Here is a 25404-nt window from a genome sequence, read left to right as displayed (position 1 = left end):
GCTTCCTTTCTATTCCTAGCCCTTTCCTATCCCGTCTTCACCACAAGACCTATCTGTGTCGATGCGACGTAAAAGCAAAATTGTGAAAAAAAACGTATTTCGTCCACATGCATTATATGAGTTGAATATTATCGATTGTCATGAGCAGTCCAGACTAGAATGATGTAATACCTTAAAATTTGTACCAAACCCGATCATGGGCACGTTTCATGTTACTTTCTTTTTACGTTTCTTCACCTTCTCCCACAAGTTTCTTAAGGTGGGAATAGCACGGTTTGAACAAACACCACTCATATACACAGGAAATAACGTGAACCGAGTATATGAGCGTTAGAGCGTTGGTCATACTGATAGGTAATTTGATAAACTTACGTCGATATCTTGAACCGTTGCCTTTTCATCAGCTGAAGAAGTTAGCCAATCAGATCACTTCGTGGGCGAATTCAAATGGGCTTACGAGGCGGTGTAGCTGAATCTGCTTGATCAGGCTTAAGAACCATGGCTAGAAATAAGCATCAAACACTAACACACCTTGGGTTTCAGCCAATGACACCGTAGCGTGCTTGGTATGGGTCGAACCTATCAGCAGGGAGGTCCTTCTTCAAGTCCCTCCTCTGGATTTTATTTCTTCCATTAGTTCTCTCAAGCTGGTTATAATCCACGTGCAGATTTAGCAACACCGCCTCTCAAAGCCCATCTGACGTCGCCAGCGAAATGATCTGATAGGCTAACTTCAGCAGCTGATTAAATGACCATGGCGCGAGGTATTGACGTATTTTTTTCAAATTATTTATCAGTATGATCAAACCTCTAACGCTCATATACCCGATTCAAACTGTTTCTGACCAGCCTGTATATTGCATCTTTATATTTTTACTAAAACAATGATAGAACAGATATCGCACCTGTTCAAATAACTTGACAATGAAACCAGCGGGCAAATTTGTATGTTTGAGATTTTTTTATTATTAAGGATCCAGATAAAATGTATGTTCTATTTACTTTGCTGTAGATATGGTACGTGTGTATTGGTGTAGACGTAGATCGTGAGCATATATTCGTTTTTCCTATAGAAGGATATTTTTACCATTATAGATCCGGATAAATTTCTGCCAGATTTATCGAGGATAGCTGTGAAGAACTTCAAGCAGCAGCTATACTTATCAGACTTTATTCTACGTAGGGCTATTTCCCAACTCCATTAACAAGACCAGCAGACGACGTTGAAATTTTACAGAAATATATTTGGTAATTTCTTTTTTCTTGGACTCCGCCACTGCCAAGCGCATGGTAGCTGGTATAAGGAACATACGAGTAGAATGCATAGGATGTTAGTCTTGTTTTATTGTACAGTGCAAACAAATACAATTAATTTTGGAATCAAATCACTTTTTTTTAAAATCAGTGTTTATTGAACAACGTCAGAATGAGGGATCTACTTGAAGGCTACCTCATGAGCACAGACTTGGATGGCGGGGTTGAAGACGAGATCAGATGGACAGGTGAAGATTGTGCCTTTCCCTGTGTTTAGGTCACACTTGACGAACTTATGTACGTCTTGAGGGTAGGGCAAGTGCCACATGTCAGATCTGGCGGCTGCGCACAAGTTGGATGGGTCAGGCTGGTGGTTGTCATTGTCGCCATCATTGTGGTGATTATCGTTATTTTGGTCATCATGATGGTGGTGATGATCATTGTTATGATCATCATGATGGTGGTGATGGTCCCAGTCATCATTATGGTGGTTGTGGTGGTCCCAGTCGTGGTCGTTATGACCATGGGGGTGATGTTTGCCTACTTCTTGAACATCCTCAGAGTTTACAGCTGGGGTGTCGACAACCTTCTCTTCTGAAACTTGTGCTTGCTGTTCAGCAGGGAAGGCCGTAGCCAGAGCAAGAAGTACACACAGAGCTACAAGACCTGGAACAGATATAGATGAAACGTACATGTTAATGCTTTTTTTATATTTCGATTTTTAACTACGTTTCTACAGGTAATGTTAGATAATTGAAGGAAAACTCTAATATTCTGATAATTGTGTGTGAATATGTAAATACAATGCGGAGCTAGTAATAAATCGTTGTACCGCTCAGTCAACTGTAAATCGTAGTGTGGGGTACGGAAATATTTATGTTATCTTTGAATTTCTCTACGATTGCGTTTGTATTTTTTATTACATCATAACGTTTAATCTCGTGTTTTTATTTCTTACTTTCATACAGTTACACTTTTAAGCTTTTTTATTATTCGTTATTAAGCAAATTCTTAGTTTGGTATCCAGGAAGTCGCAAAATTTCAGAAACGAGATTTCCACTTCCGGAGGTGCATATGGCCCTGAGGTTCACTCAGCCTACACCAAAAATTAGTACTAGATTAATTTCTGGGGGCAAAGGCGGCCGGGCGTAGAGCTAACCACTCTACCCCATCATGTGCCGCGGTTAACAATGGTGGAAGCCTTTAGTTTTCACTCCTCCAAGGGCCTTCATGGCCTGTACGGAGGTGTCATTGTCTTTTCAGTTTGGTATCATTACTACTAATATTAATCTTCCACTTTCGGCACACTGTGGATGTCAGGACTGTAAAATGTGTCGTATATGGGAATTTGGGCCTCTTTTACGGCCATATACCCTTCTTGATGCAGCCGTTTCCTCGAATAATACTTATTGTTAATACGAGATGTCTTGTGGTCAGCACGACGAATCCACTCGTCCGCTTTCTAGATCGGGGCTGCTATCTCACCGTCAGACAGATCCTCAATTGTAATCACGTAGGTTGAGTGGACCTCGAGGCAGCACTCAGATCCATGTAAAAATCTCTGACTTGGCTGTGAATGGAACTCGGGGGCTCCGGGTAAGAGGTAGGCACGGTACTCCTACACTGTGGGGCCAGCTTCATCATTATTATACCTGCTCTTACTTTAACAATCACAGTAATCACCAAACCATAAACTGTCGGTGTTAGATGGAAACTAGCGATACAGGCTGTTTCGGTTCCCCTATTAAGGTCACTTTACATTTTTGATACCAGAGCACTTCGGTCAATGAGGCATTTCGGTCCAGCGACCAATTCTGTCCAAATGTTTTGGTCCCTCTATGATTTTGGTCATTCATTTCAATTGAGGATTATGTATATGTTACTAGCAATGATAAACACAATTATAATAATTTCGTGTGGCTATTTCTAGCCGAGTGCACCCTTGTAAGGCAGACCCTCCAATGAAGGTGGGCTGCATCTGCCATGTAACTGCGTGTTATTGTGGTGGAGGATAGTGTTATGTGTGGTGTGTGAGTTGCAGGGATGTTGGAGACAGCACAAACACCCAGCCCCCGGGCCATTGGAATTAACCAATGAAGGTTAAAATCCCCGACCCGGCCGGGAATCGAACCCGGGACCCTCTGAACCGAAAGCCAGTACGCTGACCATTCAGCCAACGAGTCGGATGGTAAACACAATTTGAAAATAGTAATAAAAGTTTGTGAATGGCAGTAAAGTCAACTCTGATGTAACGTGGCTGCAATAATTTATTCCACTAAAAATAAACCTATGCTGGTCTTGAGTGCAATTTTGTACCATTTTCACAAGTTTAACAAGTAGAGTAAACGTCGTTATTAGAGGTGTGAGGACATAGGATCAAGCACAGTGAGATGTTACAAGTGGAAGTGAACGTGTTTGAACTTAATCTACCTTTCTACATGGCACCGACCAACGCAATAATCATCTTGCCAGTGTTAAACCCGATCTACGAAATGCTCTGAACGGACATGCTTCAGTCCAAGTAAATAAATCTGTAGTCGAAACAGTTCTCCATGCTGTATTACGAATCACAGGGGAGGAAGTCTTCGCGATGTTTTCAGAGAAAAATACCTTTAAACGGCAAGTTAAAAATCAAAACCAAGACAGACCGCTGAATCCTCAACAACTTTCAGATATAGAGGTAACTAGATATATGCATTCAGCATAGCATAAACCAACCGTCCCATTGAACTTCGGATGAGCTCTTGTATCCCTGGAGTATTGAGCATGTTAACCGAGGGCATTTTGAACATGCCATTTAAGTAATAGATTCATGTAGTGTGCTGGTACATTCTATTCCTGCGTGTTTTCCATTGTTAACGCAGAGTAATAGAAAATCAGTTCGGGCATGGAAATGGATCCATGTTCATACACCATATTTTCTTCTTCTACGTGTGAGGAATGTATCGCGAAAAATTTGGCACACATTATTGTTACAGCATGCCTTTGCTGGCGAGATGTAGTGTTTACAGTGCACTATGTCTTCTGGTATGGGCTATATAAAATTTGTTACTTTCATTGACCTGTCTCAGTCTTTCTCATTCTTGGCTTTGACAATATGAAAGTGACTGAGGTATGAGTGATGCTAGTAATACCATTGCTTATGCAGCCAGTCCCTGTTATGAATGATGTGAAAATATAGCTCATAGGGTCGGTTGGTGCATGCATTTCAGTGGGCTTGGCAGACTGATATGTAATAGCAACGGCTGGCTCGGTGAGGAAAGCAACGGGAAACTACCTCACTCCTCATTTCCCTAGTACGCCTGTTCAGTGATGCCTAGTCTATTTATGACAGCTGTTGGGGGAGCTGAAGAGAATCAAACCAGCCTTCGGGCTGAATACCCAACATACATTGTTACTGCCTGTATAATGTTTATGTATCGGGTGAAAAAAACAGTTTGTTAGAAGAGTCGCATGACAGATTCCAGTTTCTGTGTGACACCCATCCATCTGGAAGTCCTTTCAAACGGTAGAAAATGAACAACATCATAACGAACAGGACATTGTACACCTTCTTGCAGGACTAAGAAACGGAAGGCCTTTTCTGAACAAGAAATACACTCAGAACCAGGAGAGAATCGTGTACATTGTGAGAAGATACCACGATATTAAAGAGCAGGATTCCTGAAGATCAGTTCCCATGAGCGTTTAGCTGAGAGTGGTATTGAATAAATGGAATAGTAGCTAGTGACGCAATTAATACCTTTGTACTTAGTTCAAAATTCTTCCCCTTTCATTTTGTTTTTAGGATATAATGACCAAAAATTGCATAGTAGTACCCATAAATTCATAACCGATACCCCTTAAGGGGAGTATAAAATGTGGTATTGGTAAAATATTATATTTTTAGTTTTTATGTAAAATTGTAACTTGGAGTTTTATCTCTAATTTGATGTATGTTTCATTGATTTTGGATGACTATAACTATTTATAAATCTAAACATAATACGTTACCGCACAAGTCATTTCTCCAGATTTTTTTTTTCTGGGGGCTATACGTCGTGCCGACATCTCCAGATTTCGTGAGCACTTGCTCAGTTAACTACTTGCTCTAGAAGGCGGTGATTTATGTTGATTTATAGTAAACATCCTGCTGCATAAGTTGACTACACTGGTCAATATGATATTCTTTCACGTCTGTTTTTATGTGGTAAGAAATATGTTACCGTCCACGTCTTGTAAGTGGCATTACAATTTCAAGTGTGATTTCTGATAAACTGCATTTCTTTCGGAATGCTTCCCATTTCCTCAGGAACAACTTAGGAAAGAGCTTTGAAATTTTTCTCTCTCATTAACAGTATTATTGTCTTTATATGGACCTACAATGGTAGAGATACGACACATAGAATACTTTGATAATAAATATTTTTCAAATATAAATAAATTTTAAAATGTGCGAACTTGATTTTAAAATTCCATATCTCGATTTTTAATAAAGCCAGAACCACGAAAGAAGGTCAGTGAATGTAACAGAAACGTATCTACATCCTATCAAAATTGAGTCTTATTACTTTGTACAGTTCCAAAGGAACCGGGATGTAAAAAGCTAAGCAAAGTCATCTCCGTACAGGTCATGAAGGCCTTGGAAGTGGTGGAAGGTAAAGGCTTCCACTATTCGTAACCGCGGCACTTCATGGGGTAGAGTGGTTAGCCCGGCCACCTTTGCCCCCAGGAATTAACCTGGTATTCATTTCTTGTGTAGGCTGAGTGAACCTCAGGGCCATATGCACCTCCGGGAGTGGAAATCTCATTTCTTAAATGTTACGACTTCCTGACGGGGATTCGAACCCAGGTCCTTCCCGACGAACCGATTACGCCTTTACCGCCTCGGCCAGGCAGCCCCTGGAACCGGGATGTAAATCTGTTAAACTTAACATTATCAGGATAGGCCATTGATACTCCCGTTAACACAGAGAGATCAAAGGGCGATATAGTGAGACCCAAGGGACCGGTATCCATATGTCTGTGACCAATATTTATTTTTACCGAAAGCATGGGACCGAAAGTGCTGCTAATTGGAAACTTGGAGTCCACCAAACGTGGCTTGATGAGAAGTCTGGAAAGGAGTAGACGGACCCAAATAAGAGGAAAGTGTTGAGATCGGATGTCACCGCAGACACCAATGCACATCTTATAAATCATGAACATCGAGTGAGTTTTCTATGTGGTTCTAGTAGTATGCCTGTGAGTTTTTATTGGTGAAATGGTTCGAATACCTCATCGCTTACAGCCTCGAAGTTGGACTTCAATTTTTCTCACACCAGAGTATTGCCGCGATGTACCACAACTAGGGCTACAGCCGCTACTTCCTATTGTATTCACATTCAAATTCGATTAAAATCTATCAGTGATAATACGTAGGTCAATTACTTGTAAAAATTAACAATAATTTACGAAACCCTTGACGGTGGTATTGAATGAAACATCAAAGAATGTGAGGTCCTCTTTGGATAGGAAATACAAACTTACTTACCTCTCATGATGAAGATGAACTCAATCAACTGTCTATAGTAACACTGAATTAATGAGCTAATATATACACGGAATGTTATCAAATTATCACATTATCTTGTCATCAACAGCAGAATCCTGTCAAGATCTGAACAAGATATGTTCTTGTCAGTCTTAGTGACATCCTTGAGTGCTTTATTATTCGAATGATTTTCAAGTCATTTCATTTAGATGATAAGCTTTCTTATTACATTAATTATGCCTGTAAGCTTATCATATTGCACAAGAGAGGCTGAATAATGAAGCCAATTCATGGATGGTGGTGGTGATTACTGTTTAAAGATGAATTACAACATGGCAAACATTCTCTATTGACTCTAATCAGAGGGGAGAAAATGGGAGAGGTCCGACACTTCGGAAAATGAAGATATCGGAAAAATAAAGTGAAAGGCCATGAAAGGCGTGCAAATGAAAGGGCCTCGAAAATCGAATACTGCGTCAGCCTCGTGTTGGCAGATTTACTGGCACGTAAAAGAACTCCTGTGGGACCAAATTCCTGCAGATCGGTGTCCCCTAAAACCATAAAAGAAGTTAGTGGGACGTAAAGCCAATATTATTATTATTATTATTATTATTATTATTATTATTATTATTATTATTATTATTATATGCGAATAAGCCTATTAAGACTACGCAAAGTACTTAGAGGCGTACATTTGCTTTCCTCTATGCTCATATTTCTTTCATTCGTTCACTGTGAGCTTCTTTTCTATCTTCAGACTAGGTTGTTCCTGTATTCTTCCTTGGTCAACTTACAATTTATTTTGGATTATGTTTTGGACATCTTCTTCTTAATCTGCTTACTCTCCAGGGTTGGTTTTCCCTCGGACTCAGCGAGGGATCCCACCTCTACCGCCTCAAGGGCAGTGTCCTGGAGCATGAGACGTTGGGTCGGGGGATACAACTGGACAGGAAGACCAGGAACTCGCCCAGGCGGCCTCACCTGCTATGCTGAACAGGGGCCTTGGTGGGGGATGGGAAGATGGAAAGGGATAGACAAGGAAGAGGGAAGGAAGCGGTCGTGGCCTTAAGTTAGGTACCATCCCGGTGTTTGCCCGAAGGAGGAGTGGGAAACCACGGAAAACCACTTCGAGTAGCGCTGAGGTGGGAATGGAATACCTCTCTACTCAGTTGACCTCCCGAGGACCCCGTTCCAGCCCTCGTACAACTTTTCAAATTTTCGTGGCAGAGCCGGGAATCGAACCCGGGCCTCTGGGGGTGGCAGCAAATCACACTAACCACTACACTACAGAGGCGGACTTTGGACATCTGCTGGTGTAAATCCTTCCTGTTTCAAATCGGTTTTAAGTTCGCCAATCGATTTCATTGTCTTACTCAAAGTTTCATAGGATTCAACTGTTTGTTTGGTAAGTCTGTCTGGATGCATTCCTTTAGTATGACCATAGAATCTTAGCCTGCGTTTTTTAATATCACTGTAAATATTTGTGTATTGTTTGATTTCCTGTACGCCTCTAAGTTGGAATTGTCCGTTTGTAAATTTCGAACCTAGAATTTTTCTTATGATTTTACGTTTGTTTATTTCTCAATGTTTTCAATGTCTGGTTTCCTTATTATTATTATTATTATTATTATTATTATTATTATTATTATTATTATTATTATTATTATTATTATTATTATTATTATTATTAGACATCGCGATAATCAATAGCGTACATGTTACATACAGAAAATAATTTTGTTCATGGTCAGGATCTGAGGGGTCCTGATGTAGATGAAACAATCGCGACCCATCGCGAAATGGAATACCAAACGCGAAATATTAACACAGTCCTGCATTACCACAATCATGCCGTTTTATAGCGAATTTCGCGTTGAGATTCTTTTAATGTTGTTTGCTGCTTGAAAATTTTTTGTTGTTCAAATGGATTTGTTAAGTAATTTAACTTATAATATTTAATGTTAATTGACGGTACAGAGCAGAAATAAAACTACACTAGAAAATGAATTGGTGACATTTTTGAGTGTGGTTTACATTGACTATTTTGAACAAAGGAAACAGTTCCAAATCCATTTGTTGCAATTTTCTTGATATGAAATGCAGCAAATCCATTAATTTTACACCCTATTAACTACTTTTACGGTTTTTGGAGATGCTAAGCGACCGGTATTTGAGCACCTTCAAATACCACCGGATTGAGCCTGGATCGAACACGCCAACTTAGTTCAGAAGGCCAATGCTCTGTTGTCCGTGCATTTGCGGTCATCACAAAATCACAGACATTTGCGGTCACTGCAGCAGGGGGTGGGGCACATTAGCTTAATCTCGGGGTATTCCTGCTAACCTGCCTGAGCTCCTGTTCGCTCCTTGCAGATCAATTTTTCTCTCGCGGGCATAATTTGGAGACTGATACCTTCAGGCACAAACATAATTCTATATCGAAACTTCCTGGTGTATTTACTGCTGTGTGCTGTAATGGACTTGACAGTTACTAATAAGGCAAATAGTTACATGCACAGAAAGTATAGGGAAATTCAACATGAAATCGTCAACTGTGTGTGTCTGAAGGAGATGAACAAGTCAAGTCAAGTTTCTGGTAACATACAATTCTGTAGATAATAAATAAATATATTCTATTATATTTTCTATCCGACCTCTCTTGGTCAACTCCTGTTCTCTTCCGATCCCCACGGTACGATGTTTGCCAAGCCCAGGCAGTCTTACATGTTCATGTCTTTCATGGCCTTTCCCTTCTTTTCTCCCTAAAAGAGAGTCAGATTTATTAGACTTTTCTTTCTAATTAGTTTTAAGGGAGGATGGTGGCACCGTTCTACTTTCTCACAAAAGCAGTAATCAGCACAATCACGAAAAGGTCCCGTGGCTACCACGATATAAAGAGTCAGCAGATATACAAGCTCGTATATTTGATATTTAAACTCTAATACACCACAAAGTGAATTTGTATATACAAGCATCAGAGGCTAATTCAAAAAATAAGTTTCCTATTTATTTATCGTAGAATAATTAAAGGTAGGCGAAGGTAAAATACAGTTCTATTCTGCACCAGTCCTTCATTAAAAAACAAAAGTCAATACATCATTAATTAATTAAGTAATTTATTTATTTCTGGTAGTCTAACGTCACGCTAACATATTTTTCGGAGAAAATGGGATGGTAAAGAATTAGAAATGCCGCATTCAGTGGCTCACACGGTTGAGGCGCTGGCTTCTGGCCCCAACTTGGCAGGTTAGAATCTGGCAACCCACGCTCCCAAGTTGTGAGCCCCTGGGTCACCATTTAGTCACCTCTTACGACAAGAAGGGGATACCGTGGATGCATTCTTCATCTTCGTCCCCCACCCATAGGGGTGACAGCCTCCAAACTCGAGTACATACAATAATTTGGTCGACAGTAAATTATATGTTTTAAAATGCTGATTCCCATCACACTTTATCCAGGCTTTGGACTGGCATAGTGATTGTATTAAAATTATTTTGGCGTGTTTAAAATCAGTTGTAACTAAGCTTCGTCAATTATTTTTGTCGACTTTAGGTAAGCGTCGTTATAATTTTGTTTCTTTGTACATACCCATTTACAATAGGAACACCTGAAGCAGCAAGAAGATTACGCTGGTTCTTCTATGTAAGAAATTGCCTTTAAGGAGGACTTGATGTGGCTGGTTTCTTCATATTTCTTAAGGGTTCTTTCAATCCTGTCATCTTTCTTCACATATTTTGTCTTCCTCCTCATGATTTGAAGATTGAGCTCCAGTTTCAGGTACATGCAGTACGTCGCTTCTGCTTCCTTCTTTAAACAAGCCACCAAATCGTCGAATCGAGGATGTGGATTTCCAACTAAAGAGTTGATCTTGTGATGCCTTCCATCTACAGCATTTGTTGTTCGATGTCGCTTTTTTTACAGCTCCACATAGTGATTGGTATCTTGCTGTTTTCAAGCTATACGTCAACAAAATAGTCGAAGAAGCCAGTAAGTTTTCCTGTAGAAGCAGCCTGAGAATGTATCACCAGCCATCCCTCACTGACGTCATCTGGCTTCAAAAATGCCAGAGCAGCGCACGTTCGGATGTAGAGATGTTTATCTTCGTTCTCCTTGTAGTCGCTCGTCAGGCCAAGTTCCTGTACTTTTCTCCACAGAGATTGCTTCATGTGAAAAAAAAAACAGCCTCTTAACTCTTTTGATGTAAAAACTTCTCTTAGGGCTGATATCGTAGCTGCTTCGAAGTGAATAGTTATTTTTTAGGATTACATTGGGGAACCGCTTCCAAGATAAGGTGAAAGAAACGAATATGTTTCTTTCCTTTCGTTAGGCAGGAATGCAAAGACGACTGGATACACGTTGCTTTCATTACTCCGGCCACCAAGGTCTGCGTGAATGGTGTATATGTGGGCGAACTGCATGCTGCAACTCTTGAACGTGTCATCCATAAAAAATTGCGCACAATGCCTAAGATTTTCTATACCTTTTTCGGCATTAAAATTATAATTCCTTCTCCCATGCCGTCGTCAGCTAAAAGGAACGGGCAGTCATTATTCATCCTTAACGCCTCTTCTTTAAGAATTATCTGAGCACTTCTTTTTGGCTCTACTTGAAGTCCGCGTGGATGATTTCTTGCGGACGCAATGTTCTTGTTAAAGTTTCTTGAGCTGGCATATCAGTGACAAAGTCGTCGTCCCAGTTATGCAGATCACCCAAATCTGTGATAGTGGAGACGCCTCTTCTCTTGCTCTCTTCTTTCTCTCTTGAACCTGAATTTTCACTGTGAAGGCCGCTCCTTCAGGTGGTCCACACTGATGAATGACAGTATGAATTATCTCTTCGCTTCTTGTCCTCAGCCGTCCTTTATACTTGTTCTTCTCCTTCAGACACACCCAGGTGACGATGCCAGGTTGATTCTTTAACCTTTGTAGAGTGCACAACGATTTCTCTGATAAGTAACTGTCAACTCTATTACAGCACACAATATTAAATACAGTGCTCACACCAGGAAGTTTCGGTATAGAATGGTGTTTGTGGCTAAAGGTATCAATCTCTAAATAATGCCCGTGGGAGAAAAATGTTGATCTGCTAGGAGCGAGCAGGTGTTCAGGCAGGTTCGCGGGGATCCCCCGAGATTAATCTAATGAGGCCCACCCCCTGCTGCAATGACCACAAATGTCTTGTGGCAACTGGGGAATTTCTGTGAGTGGGCAGAAGTTTATCTCAGTGATCGCAAATGTCCGGCAACTAACGCTCTACCATCTGAGCCAGTAAGCTCAGGATAAAGCAATTAGGTATTAGCTACTTTCACCTTTATAGAAAATGATCACTTATATTCAACCACTAGTCAGTGGTTCCCTTATACAGTGTGGGAAAAATAAAACTGGCGCGGAAAATATTTATAAGACTAACGTGAAATGGACTCTTGTTGATGGAAAGGAGAACTGCTCATCACAGGAAATGCTGGTAACCGTGATTTTGATGCGCCAATCAATTGCTGTCACATGTCAGCGGGAGCACACCTCCCGCATCCCCCGACTGACTGACTGACTGACTGAATGAATGAATGAATGAATTAATGAATTAATTAATTAATTAATTAATTAATTAATTAATTAATTAATTAAATAATTAATGGATGGATGAATGAGAAAAGTAAATGTGTTTAGTGACCAGTTGAATGCAGCACAAAATCGTACTGACGATAAAACAGCGCGTGCTCATTTTCGAGTGTTATGCGAAGCGCGATTCGTGGAAAACCTGCGCGGAACTTTTAGTGCAAGAGTTTAAGACTGGAAGTGTTTTGGAAATACCTCCAGCGAAGTCTACAATACAGAACTATCGGAAAAGATTTCGAACACCAGTAAACATTGCTCGAGTGAAGGAAAGCCCGGAACAAAATCCGACGAAATTTCGACGCCGTTTATCTGGGTAAGTGGGAACTGAGGAACCGTCGTGTCAAAACATTATGAAAAAGGACCTACATCTGTATCCTTACAAATTTACTGTTGTACAAGCGTTAAAGCGTCCAGACGAACCTTCGCGTCTTGAGTACTACCGATGGTTTCTGAGTGAAGTGGGGTCAGTACTTTTGTATCCACAGTTTTTTATTTCTTCAGATGAGGCCATTTCCAGCATTTTCTGTGATGATTATTAACAAGGGTCAATCCCGTGTCAGTTCTATTTTAAACATTTTCCGGGCCCATTTTATTTTGCTCGCCTGGTACAAACTATATTTATTCATTTGTTTTTAGTAGAAAGAAAATATTGGTTTAACTATGATTTCATTTTTCTCAAAATATACTCAAAGATTATTCATTCCAACTAATGCAGTCCAGTTCTAAAATAAAAACATTTACACAATTTTTGAAATAATTTCTGACAAGGGTATAAAACAATCTCCATTGACAACAATACAAAAAAGCAGCAATAATGAAAGTAATCTCCATAAATGCTTACTCTTAACATCCGGCTATCTGTGTGCCTGGTTTGAACACATGGTGTGGAGGGATGTAATCACAATTACTGGTGGTGGTTGGTTGCGATATCGAACGCAATGATGAATATCATGTAAAACACGATGTTCAACATAGCGTTCAATATGCTATTCAACATGACGTTCCTACCTACGACTATATCTTTAGTCATATTCGTGAGATTAAATAAATTTATGAAATCTTTATATTAAGACATAGTCGAGTAATAAACCCAGGCTATCTCAGTGATTGTGGTGATGGTGATTATTGTTTTAAGAGGAAGTACAACTAGGCAACCATCCTTTATATAACACTAATCAGAGAGAAAAAAATGGAAGGGGTCCGACAATTCGAAAAATGAAGGTATCGGTCAAAGTAAGACAAGGGCCACGAAGGGCATGAAAATGAAAGACTCCCTAGGCCCCATACGTAATACCGTCGGGGTCCGGAAAGAACAAGATTTGACCAAGGGAGGTCGGATAGGATAGATGAACGTGAGGAGCCTGGCACAAATAAGTGGAAGCAATGCCAGGACTCAGCTGAGGGTCCCGTGGTCGCCAACCCACGCTCCAAAGTTCAGAGCCCCTGAGGCCCCTTTTAGTCGTCTCTTACGACAGGCATGGAATACCGTGGGTGTTATTCTTCCGCCCCCACCCACAGGGGGTCTGTCTCAGTCAGCGGGTATGAATTGTACCTCTGACTACAGTAGCGGGCTTTCATGTCTGTTATTTTACACTGAATGAAATGTTCAAGTTTCTTCTACTAGCGGACAGCAGATTGTGTTTTATGTGAACATGTTCTATTCCTCAGTATGCTTGTTAAAGCTATCATAACCTGCTGGCAAGGAGGGGCATTAACCTTGTCAGTGGCAGACGGTTAGGAATAAAGTAACGAGAACATACAGTATGTTAACCCTAGGATGTCCAAGCGGGGGAGGAGCTCCTGGAACACACTACTCAGATATTTCAGATTTTTCATCCCTAAATGCGTAAGAAACGCCGTTATGCTTTTATTTATTGTTCCTCCGACTGTTTCCGATAAGAAAACACGAAAAAGGTTTCAGGAAATTTGTATTTGGAAGAAGGCAACCACAATTCAATGTAGGCTCGTCCAAATTCCTTCTTGGACACGCGTGGTACAGAATTTTTTGAAGTATAACGATAATAAGCGAATGTGATTTGAGTATATCATCTGGTTAAATAATAGTTAGCGATCTTACTTTCCACCCTTTATATCCCGTGATTACCGAGCTCGATAGCTGCAGTCGCTTAAGTGCGGCCAGCATCAAGTATTCGGGAGATAGTAGGTTCGAACCCCACTGTCGGCAGCCCTGAAAATGGTTTTCCGTGGTTTCCCATTTTCACACCACACTGTACCTTAATTAAGGCCACGGCCGCTTCCTTCCCACTCCTAACCCTTTCCTGTCCCATCGTCGCCATAAGACCTATCTGTGTCGGTGCGACGTAAAGCAACTAGCAAAAAAAAAATCCCGTGATTGATTCACGGATCTGCCACGACTACTCTGAGAGTATAAACTTGAATGAGAAATTTCGTGTTTCAAAGATGGCAGCAAATACTTAGCATTTTATTACCAAAGTGGCAAGTTGGTCACATTGGACAGATAACATCAACCGTGTATCATACAAAGAGACTGTTGTAAATCGCAAGAGATGGATCGAAATTATCTGGATGAAGATGATATTGCTCAGGAACTAAACAAATCTGCCCTTGGAAGTGAGTTCACAGATAGTGAAAGTGATACTAGTGAAACTAGTGAGATTGAAATATTTCGTTCAAGTGATACTGAATCAGCTGAAAGTGATGTTGAAGTTATGTCTAAATGTGAAGATGACACACAGGACAATGCCGTAAGTGCAACAACTCGTAAAACTTGAACTAATAGGTTATTGCATTTGTTGCTAGGATGAAAAGGCTATATTTAGTTAAACTTCACAGTTTGTAACCTATTAAAAGTTATATCAGGCAAAAAAGTTACGTTTTTTCAGTGTGTTCAAGAACCCGCCCCCACTCGCCTTACATGTGATAAGAAAATATGTTGGACTTCTTAGGGTTAATTTACAGTGTCTGTCGTTAATGCGAAGCTCAGATACCGTAGACAAAAGCTGATAACTACTCACTTCATGTAGAAAACCGTTAATATTGGTACGATAGTAAATGGTAGGATAATGTACACACACATAATTCCAAACTTATTTATTTCTTCATACATTTATTACACACAAATCAGCACAAAACACATTATATAGCATACTATTATTTACTGCATCGATTCTCCTTTTATCATGGATAACACACTATTTGCAACTCTTCCAGTGAAGTAGAGAATGACTGGAAGTGCAGTGTGTTCAGAATTAAGACAACCACAAACCATTCAGTCACTGAGTCACAGACATGAATCAAATGAGGCTAAAATTTTCGGTTCAATTGGTAATCATATCAGCGCTCTATGAGTAGGAGACTGCTGCGCTGTTCATTCAGCCATGAGGGCAGTGAAAGCCTCAAGATAGTTTTTAACGTAGACTTACCTTCTTCGACAGAGGATACATGGAAAGAAAATATGTTAAGAAGCTTTTAGTGTTTGGGTAGGACGCGTATATCGCCGAGAGTATTCAACTTACGATTATTAGAAAGCGTATATCGCCCCGAGAGTATTCAACTTACGATTATTAGAAAGCGTATATCGCCCCGAGAGTATTCAACATACGATTATTAGAAAGCGTATATAGCCCCGAGACTATTCAACTTACGATTATTAGAAAGCGTATATCTCGCCGAGAGTATTCAACTTACGATTATTAGAAAGCGTATATCGCCCCGAGAGTATTCAACTTACTATTATTAGAAAGCGTATATCGCCGAGAGTATTTACGTTTATGTTTAATGTTTCAATTGACATATAAAAGAGGTGGATACCTGTTGCAAAAAGAAAAATTGAAAATATGGAAAGTCTTTTTCATGAAATAGCGCTTCAACGTAAGGCAAAATTTGTGCTAAATATGTGACGTCACAGTCATACTTTGTTATAAGATGGCGCTGTGTTGACAAGCGCGCTGTGTCTTGTGCGAATGCAATCAATGTGATGCCTCTCCCCCTGTCTGAGGCGAAACAAAATTCGGCCATCGTTTTCAAACAAACAGAAACTGGATTCGTCCGAAAACACTATATACTGCCATTCCTGTCCCCAGTGACGTCGTTCCTTACACCATTGCAGTCTAGCATGTTTATGCACATTAGTCCAAGGAAGGCGGAGAAGTGGATGACGGACTGTCACTCCTGATAGCGTACGATGTGTTACACTGTTCCACTGTTGCTCCAGGGCCGAGGAGGATGCAGATCTGTCCTGCAATGCCATTCGGATGAGGTGTCGATCTTCTCGGGAGTCTCTGGGTGGTGCGACCAGACCCATCTCGTCGTATTCTATGGCCTTCTATGAACCATTCTGTACACACTTGTTGCACTAACGACACACTTCGTCCCACACGAGCAGCAATTTTCCGGATGGATGCATCACGTTCTCTCACGCCACTAATGCGCCCTCTTTCAAGCTCACTCATTTGACGGTGTGGTTCTCGCATACGTCTGCGAGGTATCCTGCACGTCTGCTCAAGTCACACCGATCCATTACCTTCGATTTATAGCGACAACGAGAGACGCAGGCATGTTTTACCAATCGCTGGTGGTGCGCCGAGATATCGATATGGACCTTGAACATGAGGGCCGACATGATTAAAATGCTAATCATTTCTTCAGAATATACTAATGCACATGATCTGTGAACATGAACTTCCTATCTCTAGTCTTTCAAGTTGTTCTGGTTTTTATGTACATAATAATAATAGTAATACCGGACGAGTTGGCCGTGCGCGTAGAGGCGCGCGGCTGTGAGCTTGCATCCAGGAGATAGTAGGTTCGAATCCAACTATCGGCAGCCCTGAAGATGGTTTTCAGTGGTTTCCCATTTTCACACCAGGCAAATGCTGGGGCTGTACCTTAATTAAGGCCACGGCCGCTTCCTTCCAACTCCTAGGCCTTTCCTATCCCATCGTCGCCATAAGACCTATCTGTGTCGGTGCGAAGTAAAGCCCCTAGCAAAAAAAATAGTAATAATAACGCTGGTTTTACGATCAACTTACTACTTTTACTGATTTTGGAGAATCCAAGGTGCGAAAATTGTGTCCACAGGAGTTATTCAACGTGCCAGTAAATCTACAGACACGAGGCTGACGTATTTAAACACCCTCCAATACCACGTGACTGAGCCAGGATCGAACCCATCGACTTGTGCTCTGAAGGCCAGCGCTCTACCATCTGAGCCACCCAACCCTGCGGGAATTTTCCTGAAAGACTGTCTGCAAAACACTGAAATCAGACGTTGAAAGAGAAATCTAGGACGTCATATTTAATTTTACAATTGGCTTTACGTCACACCGACACAAATAGAATAGTTAAAGGCTAGGGGAGAGAATAAAGTGCCGTGTCCTTAATTAGGGTACAGCCGCAGCATTCGCCTGGTACGAAAATGGGAAATCATTGAAAACTATTCTCAGGGCTGCTGACAGTGGGATTCGGACCCACTATCTCCCGAATGCAAGCTCCCAGTGGCGCACCCGTAACTGCGTGGTCAACTCGCTCTGTGAGAAGGTCATATAGCGAGAATCGATCTAGTGAAATGAAATGGCGTAGGGTTTTTAATGCCGGAAGTATCCGAGGACATGTTCGGCTCGCCAGCTGCAGGTTTTTGATTTGACACCCGTAGGTGACCTGGACATCATGATGAGGATGAAATGATGATGAAGACGACAAATACACCCAGCTCCCGTGCCAGCGAAATTAACCAGTGATGGTTAAAATTCCCGACCCTGCCGGAAATCGAATCCGGGACCCCGGTTACCAAAGGCCAGCAGGCTAACCATTTAGTCATGGAGCCGGACATCGATCCAGTGATGTGGACAAGAGTGAAAGCTAGTGTTAGGAATTATAGGCACAGAAAACAGTTAAAATAGGCAGGCATATAGCACTTATAATAGACAAAATAGGTTCTTAAATTTTGTAAAATAGCCATACAAATTTAGTTATAATACACTCAGTAACTATAGAAGGAATTTACTAGTAAGAAATTCGCAATATTTTCGGGTGACAATCTTGTTCTATTGTCATAAAGAATTGTTCTGTACTGTAAGAAGGATCTCTCAAAAACACATGAAGTGATGGAACAAAACTTGAATTAAGCCAGTTCATCTGGCTTTACGTCTACTGCTTCGCCTACTCATTTTGTAGCATACTGGCTACTTTTATCACATCCCTCCACCCCGGATTCCATTCCAGGACCGTATCAAACATTTTTTTCTGATAGCGGTTACTTTTCCAGATGCTTGCCCAAGACTTCCCCTAACTACTTTCCTAATCCTAAGGGACTCCACAAGGAGCATGCTACTCCTCTCCAACTCTGTGATGGTTCACAGTAGATTGCTGAAGTTTCCAAATCTGACAGAACCGATGGGCAGGGCATGGCTTTCTTGGCTTCGCTTATACAAGCAGCATCCTCATTATCCATGACCTGAATTATATAGCATAGCCACAAACTATGCATTAGAATAGGCCTATAAAAGCTAAAACGAAATTTTTATCGTAGTTCTCAATCACAAAAGGATAAAAGGGACAAATGAATTTATCTCCTTACTTTAGGCTTGGTAGAAGATTACCCTTCTATCGGTAGTGAAGTTGGGATCTCCAGTGATCCACTGCTTCAGCCGATAGGACTTGGAAGATTTTTCTTTAGGCAATGCTGAACACAATACTTCAAATGTAGATCTGAACACGATCTCAAGACAAAGCACCCAAAAATTTGCGGTGAGAGGGAGGTAGAGGTGTACAACTTAGTTGGACGTTGATTGGTTCTCTCATATCATCTTAGGAGGTGAGAGGGGTGGAAGGCTATGTGGTCAAATTGTTCCTTGTCCGTTCTGAAGTAATTCTCCAAACGCTATTTCTAAGGACTTCAGAGATTCTTCTCATTGGTAGTGGATAAACAAATGTTGAGAAACAAAAAAATAATTATTTTGACTGCACTAGCCAGAATATAACGCACTGGAAGAAAATTAGCTTCATTATATACAGTCAAAAGGCATTACATAGACAAGTGTAGTCGAAATAGGCAAGATCCCTTGACATAGGCATTTATATGCACAATAAAATTAACAAGTTATTTATAAGAGAGCCTAAAAGGGATTTATATATTAAAATCCTACGTTTCTACACACAGGAATAAAGTAGACAAATAGGCAAAATTTCATCACTAGTGTTGGCTGAACGGTACTCCAAAGGCAGAGAAAGAACCAAGGACAACTTTCAACCAGGTAGTCTAATATTCCGAAATGGGTTGCAAGAGCAATTTAGATGAGTAGTGACAGAGGAATTTCGATTATGCTGAGTGCAAGCCCTCATCCCAGAAAGGGATGGATTAGAAGCATCTTGGTAAGAGTTTTGTGGATATCTCGCGGGTAACTGTAAATTATTTCAGGTGGTTTTAGTAGCCTCTTCTTCTGCGTAGGGAATGCCTGGCGGAGGTGGTAAAGGCACGGTTGGATCACCTGGAAGGACGTGGGTTCGATTCCCCTCTGAGAAGTTGATACATTTAAGAAACGAAATTTCAAATTCCGCAGGTGCTCATGACCCTGAGATTCACTCATCCTACACCGAAAATAAGTACCAGGTTAATCCCTGAGGGTAAAGGCTGCCGGGCGTAGAGATAACCACTCTACCTCACTAAGAACCGAGGTTACAGATAGTGGAAGCATTTAACTTCCACCCCTCCAAGAGTCTTCATGGCCAGTACGGAGACGACTTCTTCTGTATATGGTTTTTCAAAATGGAATGCCTCTTGATATTTTCAGCATTTCCATTTAATAATCTCCAATAAAAAGACGATCTGGCGTTGAAAAATGATATTTTTGAGAATTAATATATTTTCCCCTCGACTCAACGAATTCAAAGCCCTTGGTAGCTTAAATATGGATATAAGTAACATGGAATGTACAAGGTGCTCTAAATCTTTTATTTGTCCAACGGAAAAAATACAATAATTTTATATTACGTCATACTTGTCATATTTGTCTGATTTGTCCAACGGCAAAAATGCAATAAATTTTGATATAAAGTCATACTTGTCATATTTGTCTGATTTGTCTAACGGAAAATATACAATTAATTTTGATATAAAGTCATACCTGTCATATTTGTCTGATTTGTCCAACGGAAAAAATACAATAAATTTTATATTAAGTCATACTTGTCATATTTGTCTGATTTGTCCAACGGAAAAAAATACAATAAATTTTTATATTAAGTCATACTTGTTATACTTTTGATAATAAGTATCTCACATTATATTTCGTTTCGGATAAAATCACAATTTAGAAATTATTTCAGGAGTTACTTGAAAGTTACTTGTTAGGCATAATCACAGACTTGGATTGCAGGGTTGAAGACGAGACCTGATGGACAGGTAAAGACTGTACCTTTCCCTGTGGTCAGGTCACACTTGACGAACTTGTGTGTGTCCTTAGGGTAGGGCAAGTGCCATCTGTCAGCTCTAGCGGCTGCGCACAAGTTGGCTGGGTCAGGCTGGTGGTTGTCATTGTCACCATCATTGTGGTGATGGTCGTTGTTATGGTCATCATGATGGTGGTGGTGATCCCAGTCATTATTGTGGTGGTTGTGGTGGTTGTGGTGGTCCCAGTCATGGTCGTGATGCCCATGGGGGTGAGGTTTGCCTACTTCTTGAGCATCCTCGGAGCTCAGAGCTGGTGTGTCGACATCTTTCTTCTCTTCAGAAGTTTGGGCTTGCTGTTCAGCGGCGAAGGCCGTAGCCAGAGCAAAAAGTACACACAGAACTACAAGAACTGAAACATATTTAAAACGTGTATGTTAATATTTTCTTTCTAATTTTACATCTTGGTTTCTTTTATACAGGGAAATGTTTCGTGGTTGAAGGGAAGGAAATACTGAAATATCCTGATAATCTATTAAATAAGAGTTTTGTCTGTACATTGCTTAGAATGTCATCAGTAAGAAGGAAATGCAATTTTTAATTTCCCGTCATCTCTGGCTGATGAGAATGTAATGAAAATCGGGATTTAATGTAGAGAAATACGGCACTACATTAAATATCTTTATTCGCACTGAATGAGAAGGTAGTTTAGATGAAATCCTAAAATTTTCAAAAAATAACTGTTTTTAGTGGTCCTATCGATAAGTAATACGTAACAAAAGTATATAATATACAATTTCTGATAATTTATGACTTACACAGTTTTACCGTACCGACATTTATTTAGATTTTTTTTGTTTAATCTGTATCAAAGTCGGGCATCGCTAATGTGGAAACATAGTCCTGAAAGGTCACATTGAACAAGGAAGCGAGTATGTGACGACAAGCCACTACCAGAGAGAGGTATTCGTAGCGATGTGCCTCAGAGTCTGGGGACCAATGTGAGGGGTGGACAAAAATCATCATGCACAAGTTAAGTGATTGTCCCGGGTACTACAGCTAGTTCTATATAAATCTGTATGTGGTGGTACTTCAATTAATGTGTTAAGATAGTATTAAGTCACTATACTCCTCAATCTACTGTAAATCAAAGTGGTTATTTTCAGAACATTGATTAGAAGTGGTAAACACCAAAAAAATTATCCGTTCATCCATAGCGGTTAGAGTCAGTGACCATCTGCTATCTTTTCAACATTTTGCACGGTGGTCGCTGTTACTAAACCACCAGTGCTCATGAACTCAAACCTATGCGATAACTCAAAACAAAGTGTTGTAACTCAAAACCACATGCATGATGGGTCACACGACATCGACATTTTGTTTTACGGGAAAGAGTGAAGGTATTGGAAATACAGTATGTAGCTTATCAGTAAATTTCAACCTGATTACGTTGTGTTTATTATACTGTAATACTTGGATTGAAATATCTTAAATTATACTCTATCAATTTTGATAGATGATTGCGTTGCAATTAATATGTTGTGTTAATTGTAATTTTTTTAAAAAGTTATATTCTATTAATTTCTGTGGAACACGTTGTAATTATCATGTTACTTCAAGTAATTTGTTATTTTCGTATATCACTGTTTCTTGTTTTCATACATTCATTTTCCTGTTTTATGTTCTTAACATTTATTCTCTGTTATCATGAAACTTCTCCTTGTGATATAATTTCTGCTTGTCATGCCGTCACCTTAAAGAAAGTTGGTGATAATTGTGGCACAAGCATTTCTGTCCTGAGCTGTTCTAATTAGCTGTGGAACCTGCTAGGGACATATGTCCGTTCACATTGTTATATACAGTACAACAGGAATATTCAGCCTGGCGAGGCGACAATCCGCTCTACAGCAGTGATAACACAGGTGTCCTTACACTGGAATGGCTAGGAGTTAATCCGGCAACTTGTCCTTCCACGTCGTTAAGTGGCTATGCATACCTTTCAGGCGTTCTAAATGGCGATACGAACGGACATTTCTTCCCACGAGATAGCTTCAGACCTGTCTACTGTAGTATATTAGAGAGGGAGAAAGTCCTTCTCCTGCCTTTTCCTCTCCTTCCCTCGATTTTCCCTTTCATAATCAACTGAGGCAATTCATATCTTTCATTTCTAAGTACATGACCTAGATAAGCTGCTTTTTAGTTTAATGCTGTGAAGTAGCATTCTGTCTCTCCTTGGTTGGTCATCCATGCTGTCCAAGGTATTTTCAGCAAACGTGTATATGCCCACATCTCAAATGCTCCATAGCTATTTTGAGATTCCAAAGGCATTAACAAATCCAATTCAAAGATTTAAATTAAACCCAGGGTTATAGAGTAACTGCTTCATTCTCGATAAGTCAATCTTCGTATTGGTTTCTTTATCCGGATTTAGTTGATGATCAACCTATCATCAAGGCACTTGAATCTGTTTACCCTTCCGAACATTTTCTCACTTATTTTAATTGGTACGAGAACATTATGACTCTTGCTGAGAACCATAATATTTTTTGATGTTGATACTCATACCATCTTTTGAAATGGCTGCGTTAACTACAATAACGAGGTGCTATAATGCTAGGTCCGGATCTGTAAGAAGGGCTATATCATCAGTATATCTGACGTTGTTGATTTCTTCGTTCACTTTCATGCCAGCTCTTTCATTGCCGAGAGTTTCTTTGAATATTGGCTCTGAGTATCAGCTCTTATGATATACAGCATTATTAATAATAATATTATTGTTACGTTTGTTCTTAACGCCTTAATAACCACTAATCACCAAACCATATACCTCTAGTGTTGGAATAGGACTATGAACACCGAGTCAGTTGGCTGTGCGGTACTAGTGGTATAGCTGTAAGTTTGGATTCAAGAGGTAATGGGTTTGAGCCCCATCATTTACAGCCCTGAAGATGGATTTCTGTGGTTTCACATTTTCACATAATACTAACGGCGGGATGTACCTCAATTAAGCTCACAGTCATTTCCCAGCCTAACCAGATCCCCATTCTAGCGTTGCCGAAAATCTAGCAGTGCAAGAACGTCCCTAATTAATTTTCAAGAAAGAAAATTTATGAGCTGCTTGAGGGTAGTATTATGTGAGGAATACGAGAAAAAAGTACTCATTAAAGGAACCATCGGATAATGTGAACTTCTGCTGTTAAGTTATTGATCACTTTTTTTTAAGAAAGCAAAGTGAAACTTAGTAATCCTGAGCTCTTTGAGATCAAGGCACTTACCTCTCATGGTGAAGAAGAACTCAATCAACTGTCTATAGTAGTATTGAATTAATGAGCTTTATATATGTAAAGTGATATCAAATTATCACGTTATCTTGACGTTAATAGCAGAATTCCTGTCAACATCTGAACATATGTTCCTGTCTATCAATTGACTCGTTGACAACTTTGAGTGGTTTATTATTGAATGATACCCAAGATATTTCATTTAAGTGATAAGCTTAAGTACATTATTATGTTAATTAAGCCTATACGTTTACCATATTGGAGACGAGATAACTCCGAACGAGTTGGCCGTACGGATAGGAGCGCGCAGATGTGAGCGTGTATTCGGGAGATAGTGGGTTCGAAATCCACTGACGGTAGCCCTGATGATGGTTTTGCGTGGTTTCCTATTTTACACCAGGCACTGTACCTTAATTAAGACCACGGCGGCGGCGTTATTTCTACTCCTAACCCTTTCTTATCCCATCGTCTCGTCGGCATAAAACCTATCAGTGTAGGTGTGACGTAAAGCCAATAGTAAAAAAATAGAAGGTGAATAATAAAGACAAATCAACGATCTTCCGCTTCTACTTTTAATTCAAATTGTTACACTGCTTTTCTCACCCACACTCCAGTCGGTTCGAGGGTGCGAATTTTGTTGTACATGTGAACTTGTCTCTGTTTTAAGGCCGAATGGCCTTCCCAAGAAACAAAAGTGGATTTCATGACTGTACATGTCGTGATCATAGCATCGGCAGCTCCAGTTTGACGTGTAATTTGAATCAGATGGACTAGAATATTCGTTTCATATATTGCACATAAATCAGCTGGAATTCGTACCACAGCCTACTTGTTAACTATGCCACACGGCTATCACGGATGCCCTTTTATGATGCCAACCCTATGTGGTGAGTTGGGAAATATATATTCTAATTTGGGTTTGATTAGTAAAGTGGTGTGTTGCAAATAGATGAAGAAATTTTGTATTGAGAAAAACAGAAACACTGAGTCCATGAATCAGAGGAATTAATCAGTCGTTGCTAAAATATCCAAGCTGGGCATAAAACTAACCAGGATCCCTCTGATACGAAGACAATAAGGCTGCCTACATAGACAGAGGGTCGGGAAGAAATCCAGAATGGCTCCGTAAAATGCCAGCTGAATCCTCGAAATAACTTGTGACTACTATAGTCCTAGTATTAAAAGAACCGAAGGAAGAGTCCGTTTACTGCCTGGCTAGACAAGAAGGAGTAGGGGTTCGGTCAACATGGAGACGTGCCTGCTGTTCGCGTCGAGTTGCCACACCTTTTACTTCCCGTTAGATCTTGTGGCATTCTACAATAGGATAGAGCGTTCTGAACAAATACGAGAGCGAGAAGGAGAAAGGAAAGTAGG

General features: G+C 40.3%; 1 protein-coding gene across 3 annotated transcripts; it reads right to left on the bottom strand.

Annotated features, from left to right (window-relative positions):
• Positions 1-1389: 1389 nt before the first annotated feature.
• On the bottom strand, positions 1390-24119 carry LOC136857605 (trigger factor-like). 3 transcript variants are annotated; one of them, XR_011017564.1, is made up of 3 exons: positions 24025-24119; positions 20549-21161; positions 20294-20486 (listed from the first exon to the last, which is right to left on the bottom strand). XR_011017564.1 is itself a non-coding variant. In XM_068225251.1 (2 exons), the coding sequence occupies exons 1-2, from the start codon at positions 24029-24031 to the stop codon at positions 1436-1438; spliced, it is 492 nt and encodes a 163-aa protein (XP_068081352.1). In that variant the 5' UTR covers positions 24032-24045; the 3' UTR covers positions 1390-1435. The 3 variants fall into 3 exon arrangements, 2 of the variants coding, with proteins under 2 accessions (XP_068081352.1, XP_066992490.2); XM_068225251.1 differs by lacking the exons at positions 20294-20486; positions 20549-21161 and adding an exon at positions 1390-1920 and having other exon boundaries at positions 24025-24045; XM_067136389.2 differs by lacking the exons at positions 20294-20486; positions 20549-21161; positions 24025-24119 and adding exons at positions 1390-1920; positions 6767-6888.
• Between the last annotated feature and the right edge of the window lie 1285 nt (positions 24120-25404).

This window comes from Anabrus simplex, chromosome 1, assembly GCF_040414725.1.
Source record: "Anabrus simplex isolate iqAnaSimp1 chromosome 1, ASM4041472v1, whole genome shotgun sequence".
NCBI classification, from domain to species: Eukaryota; Metazoa; Arthropoda; class Insecta; order Orthoptera; family Tettigoniidae; genus Anabrus; species Anabrus simplex.
The sequence above is the reverse complement of the archived record's forward strand: the minus strand, read 5'-3'. Positions and strand labels throughout refer to the sequence as shown.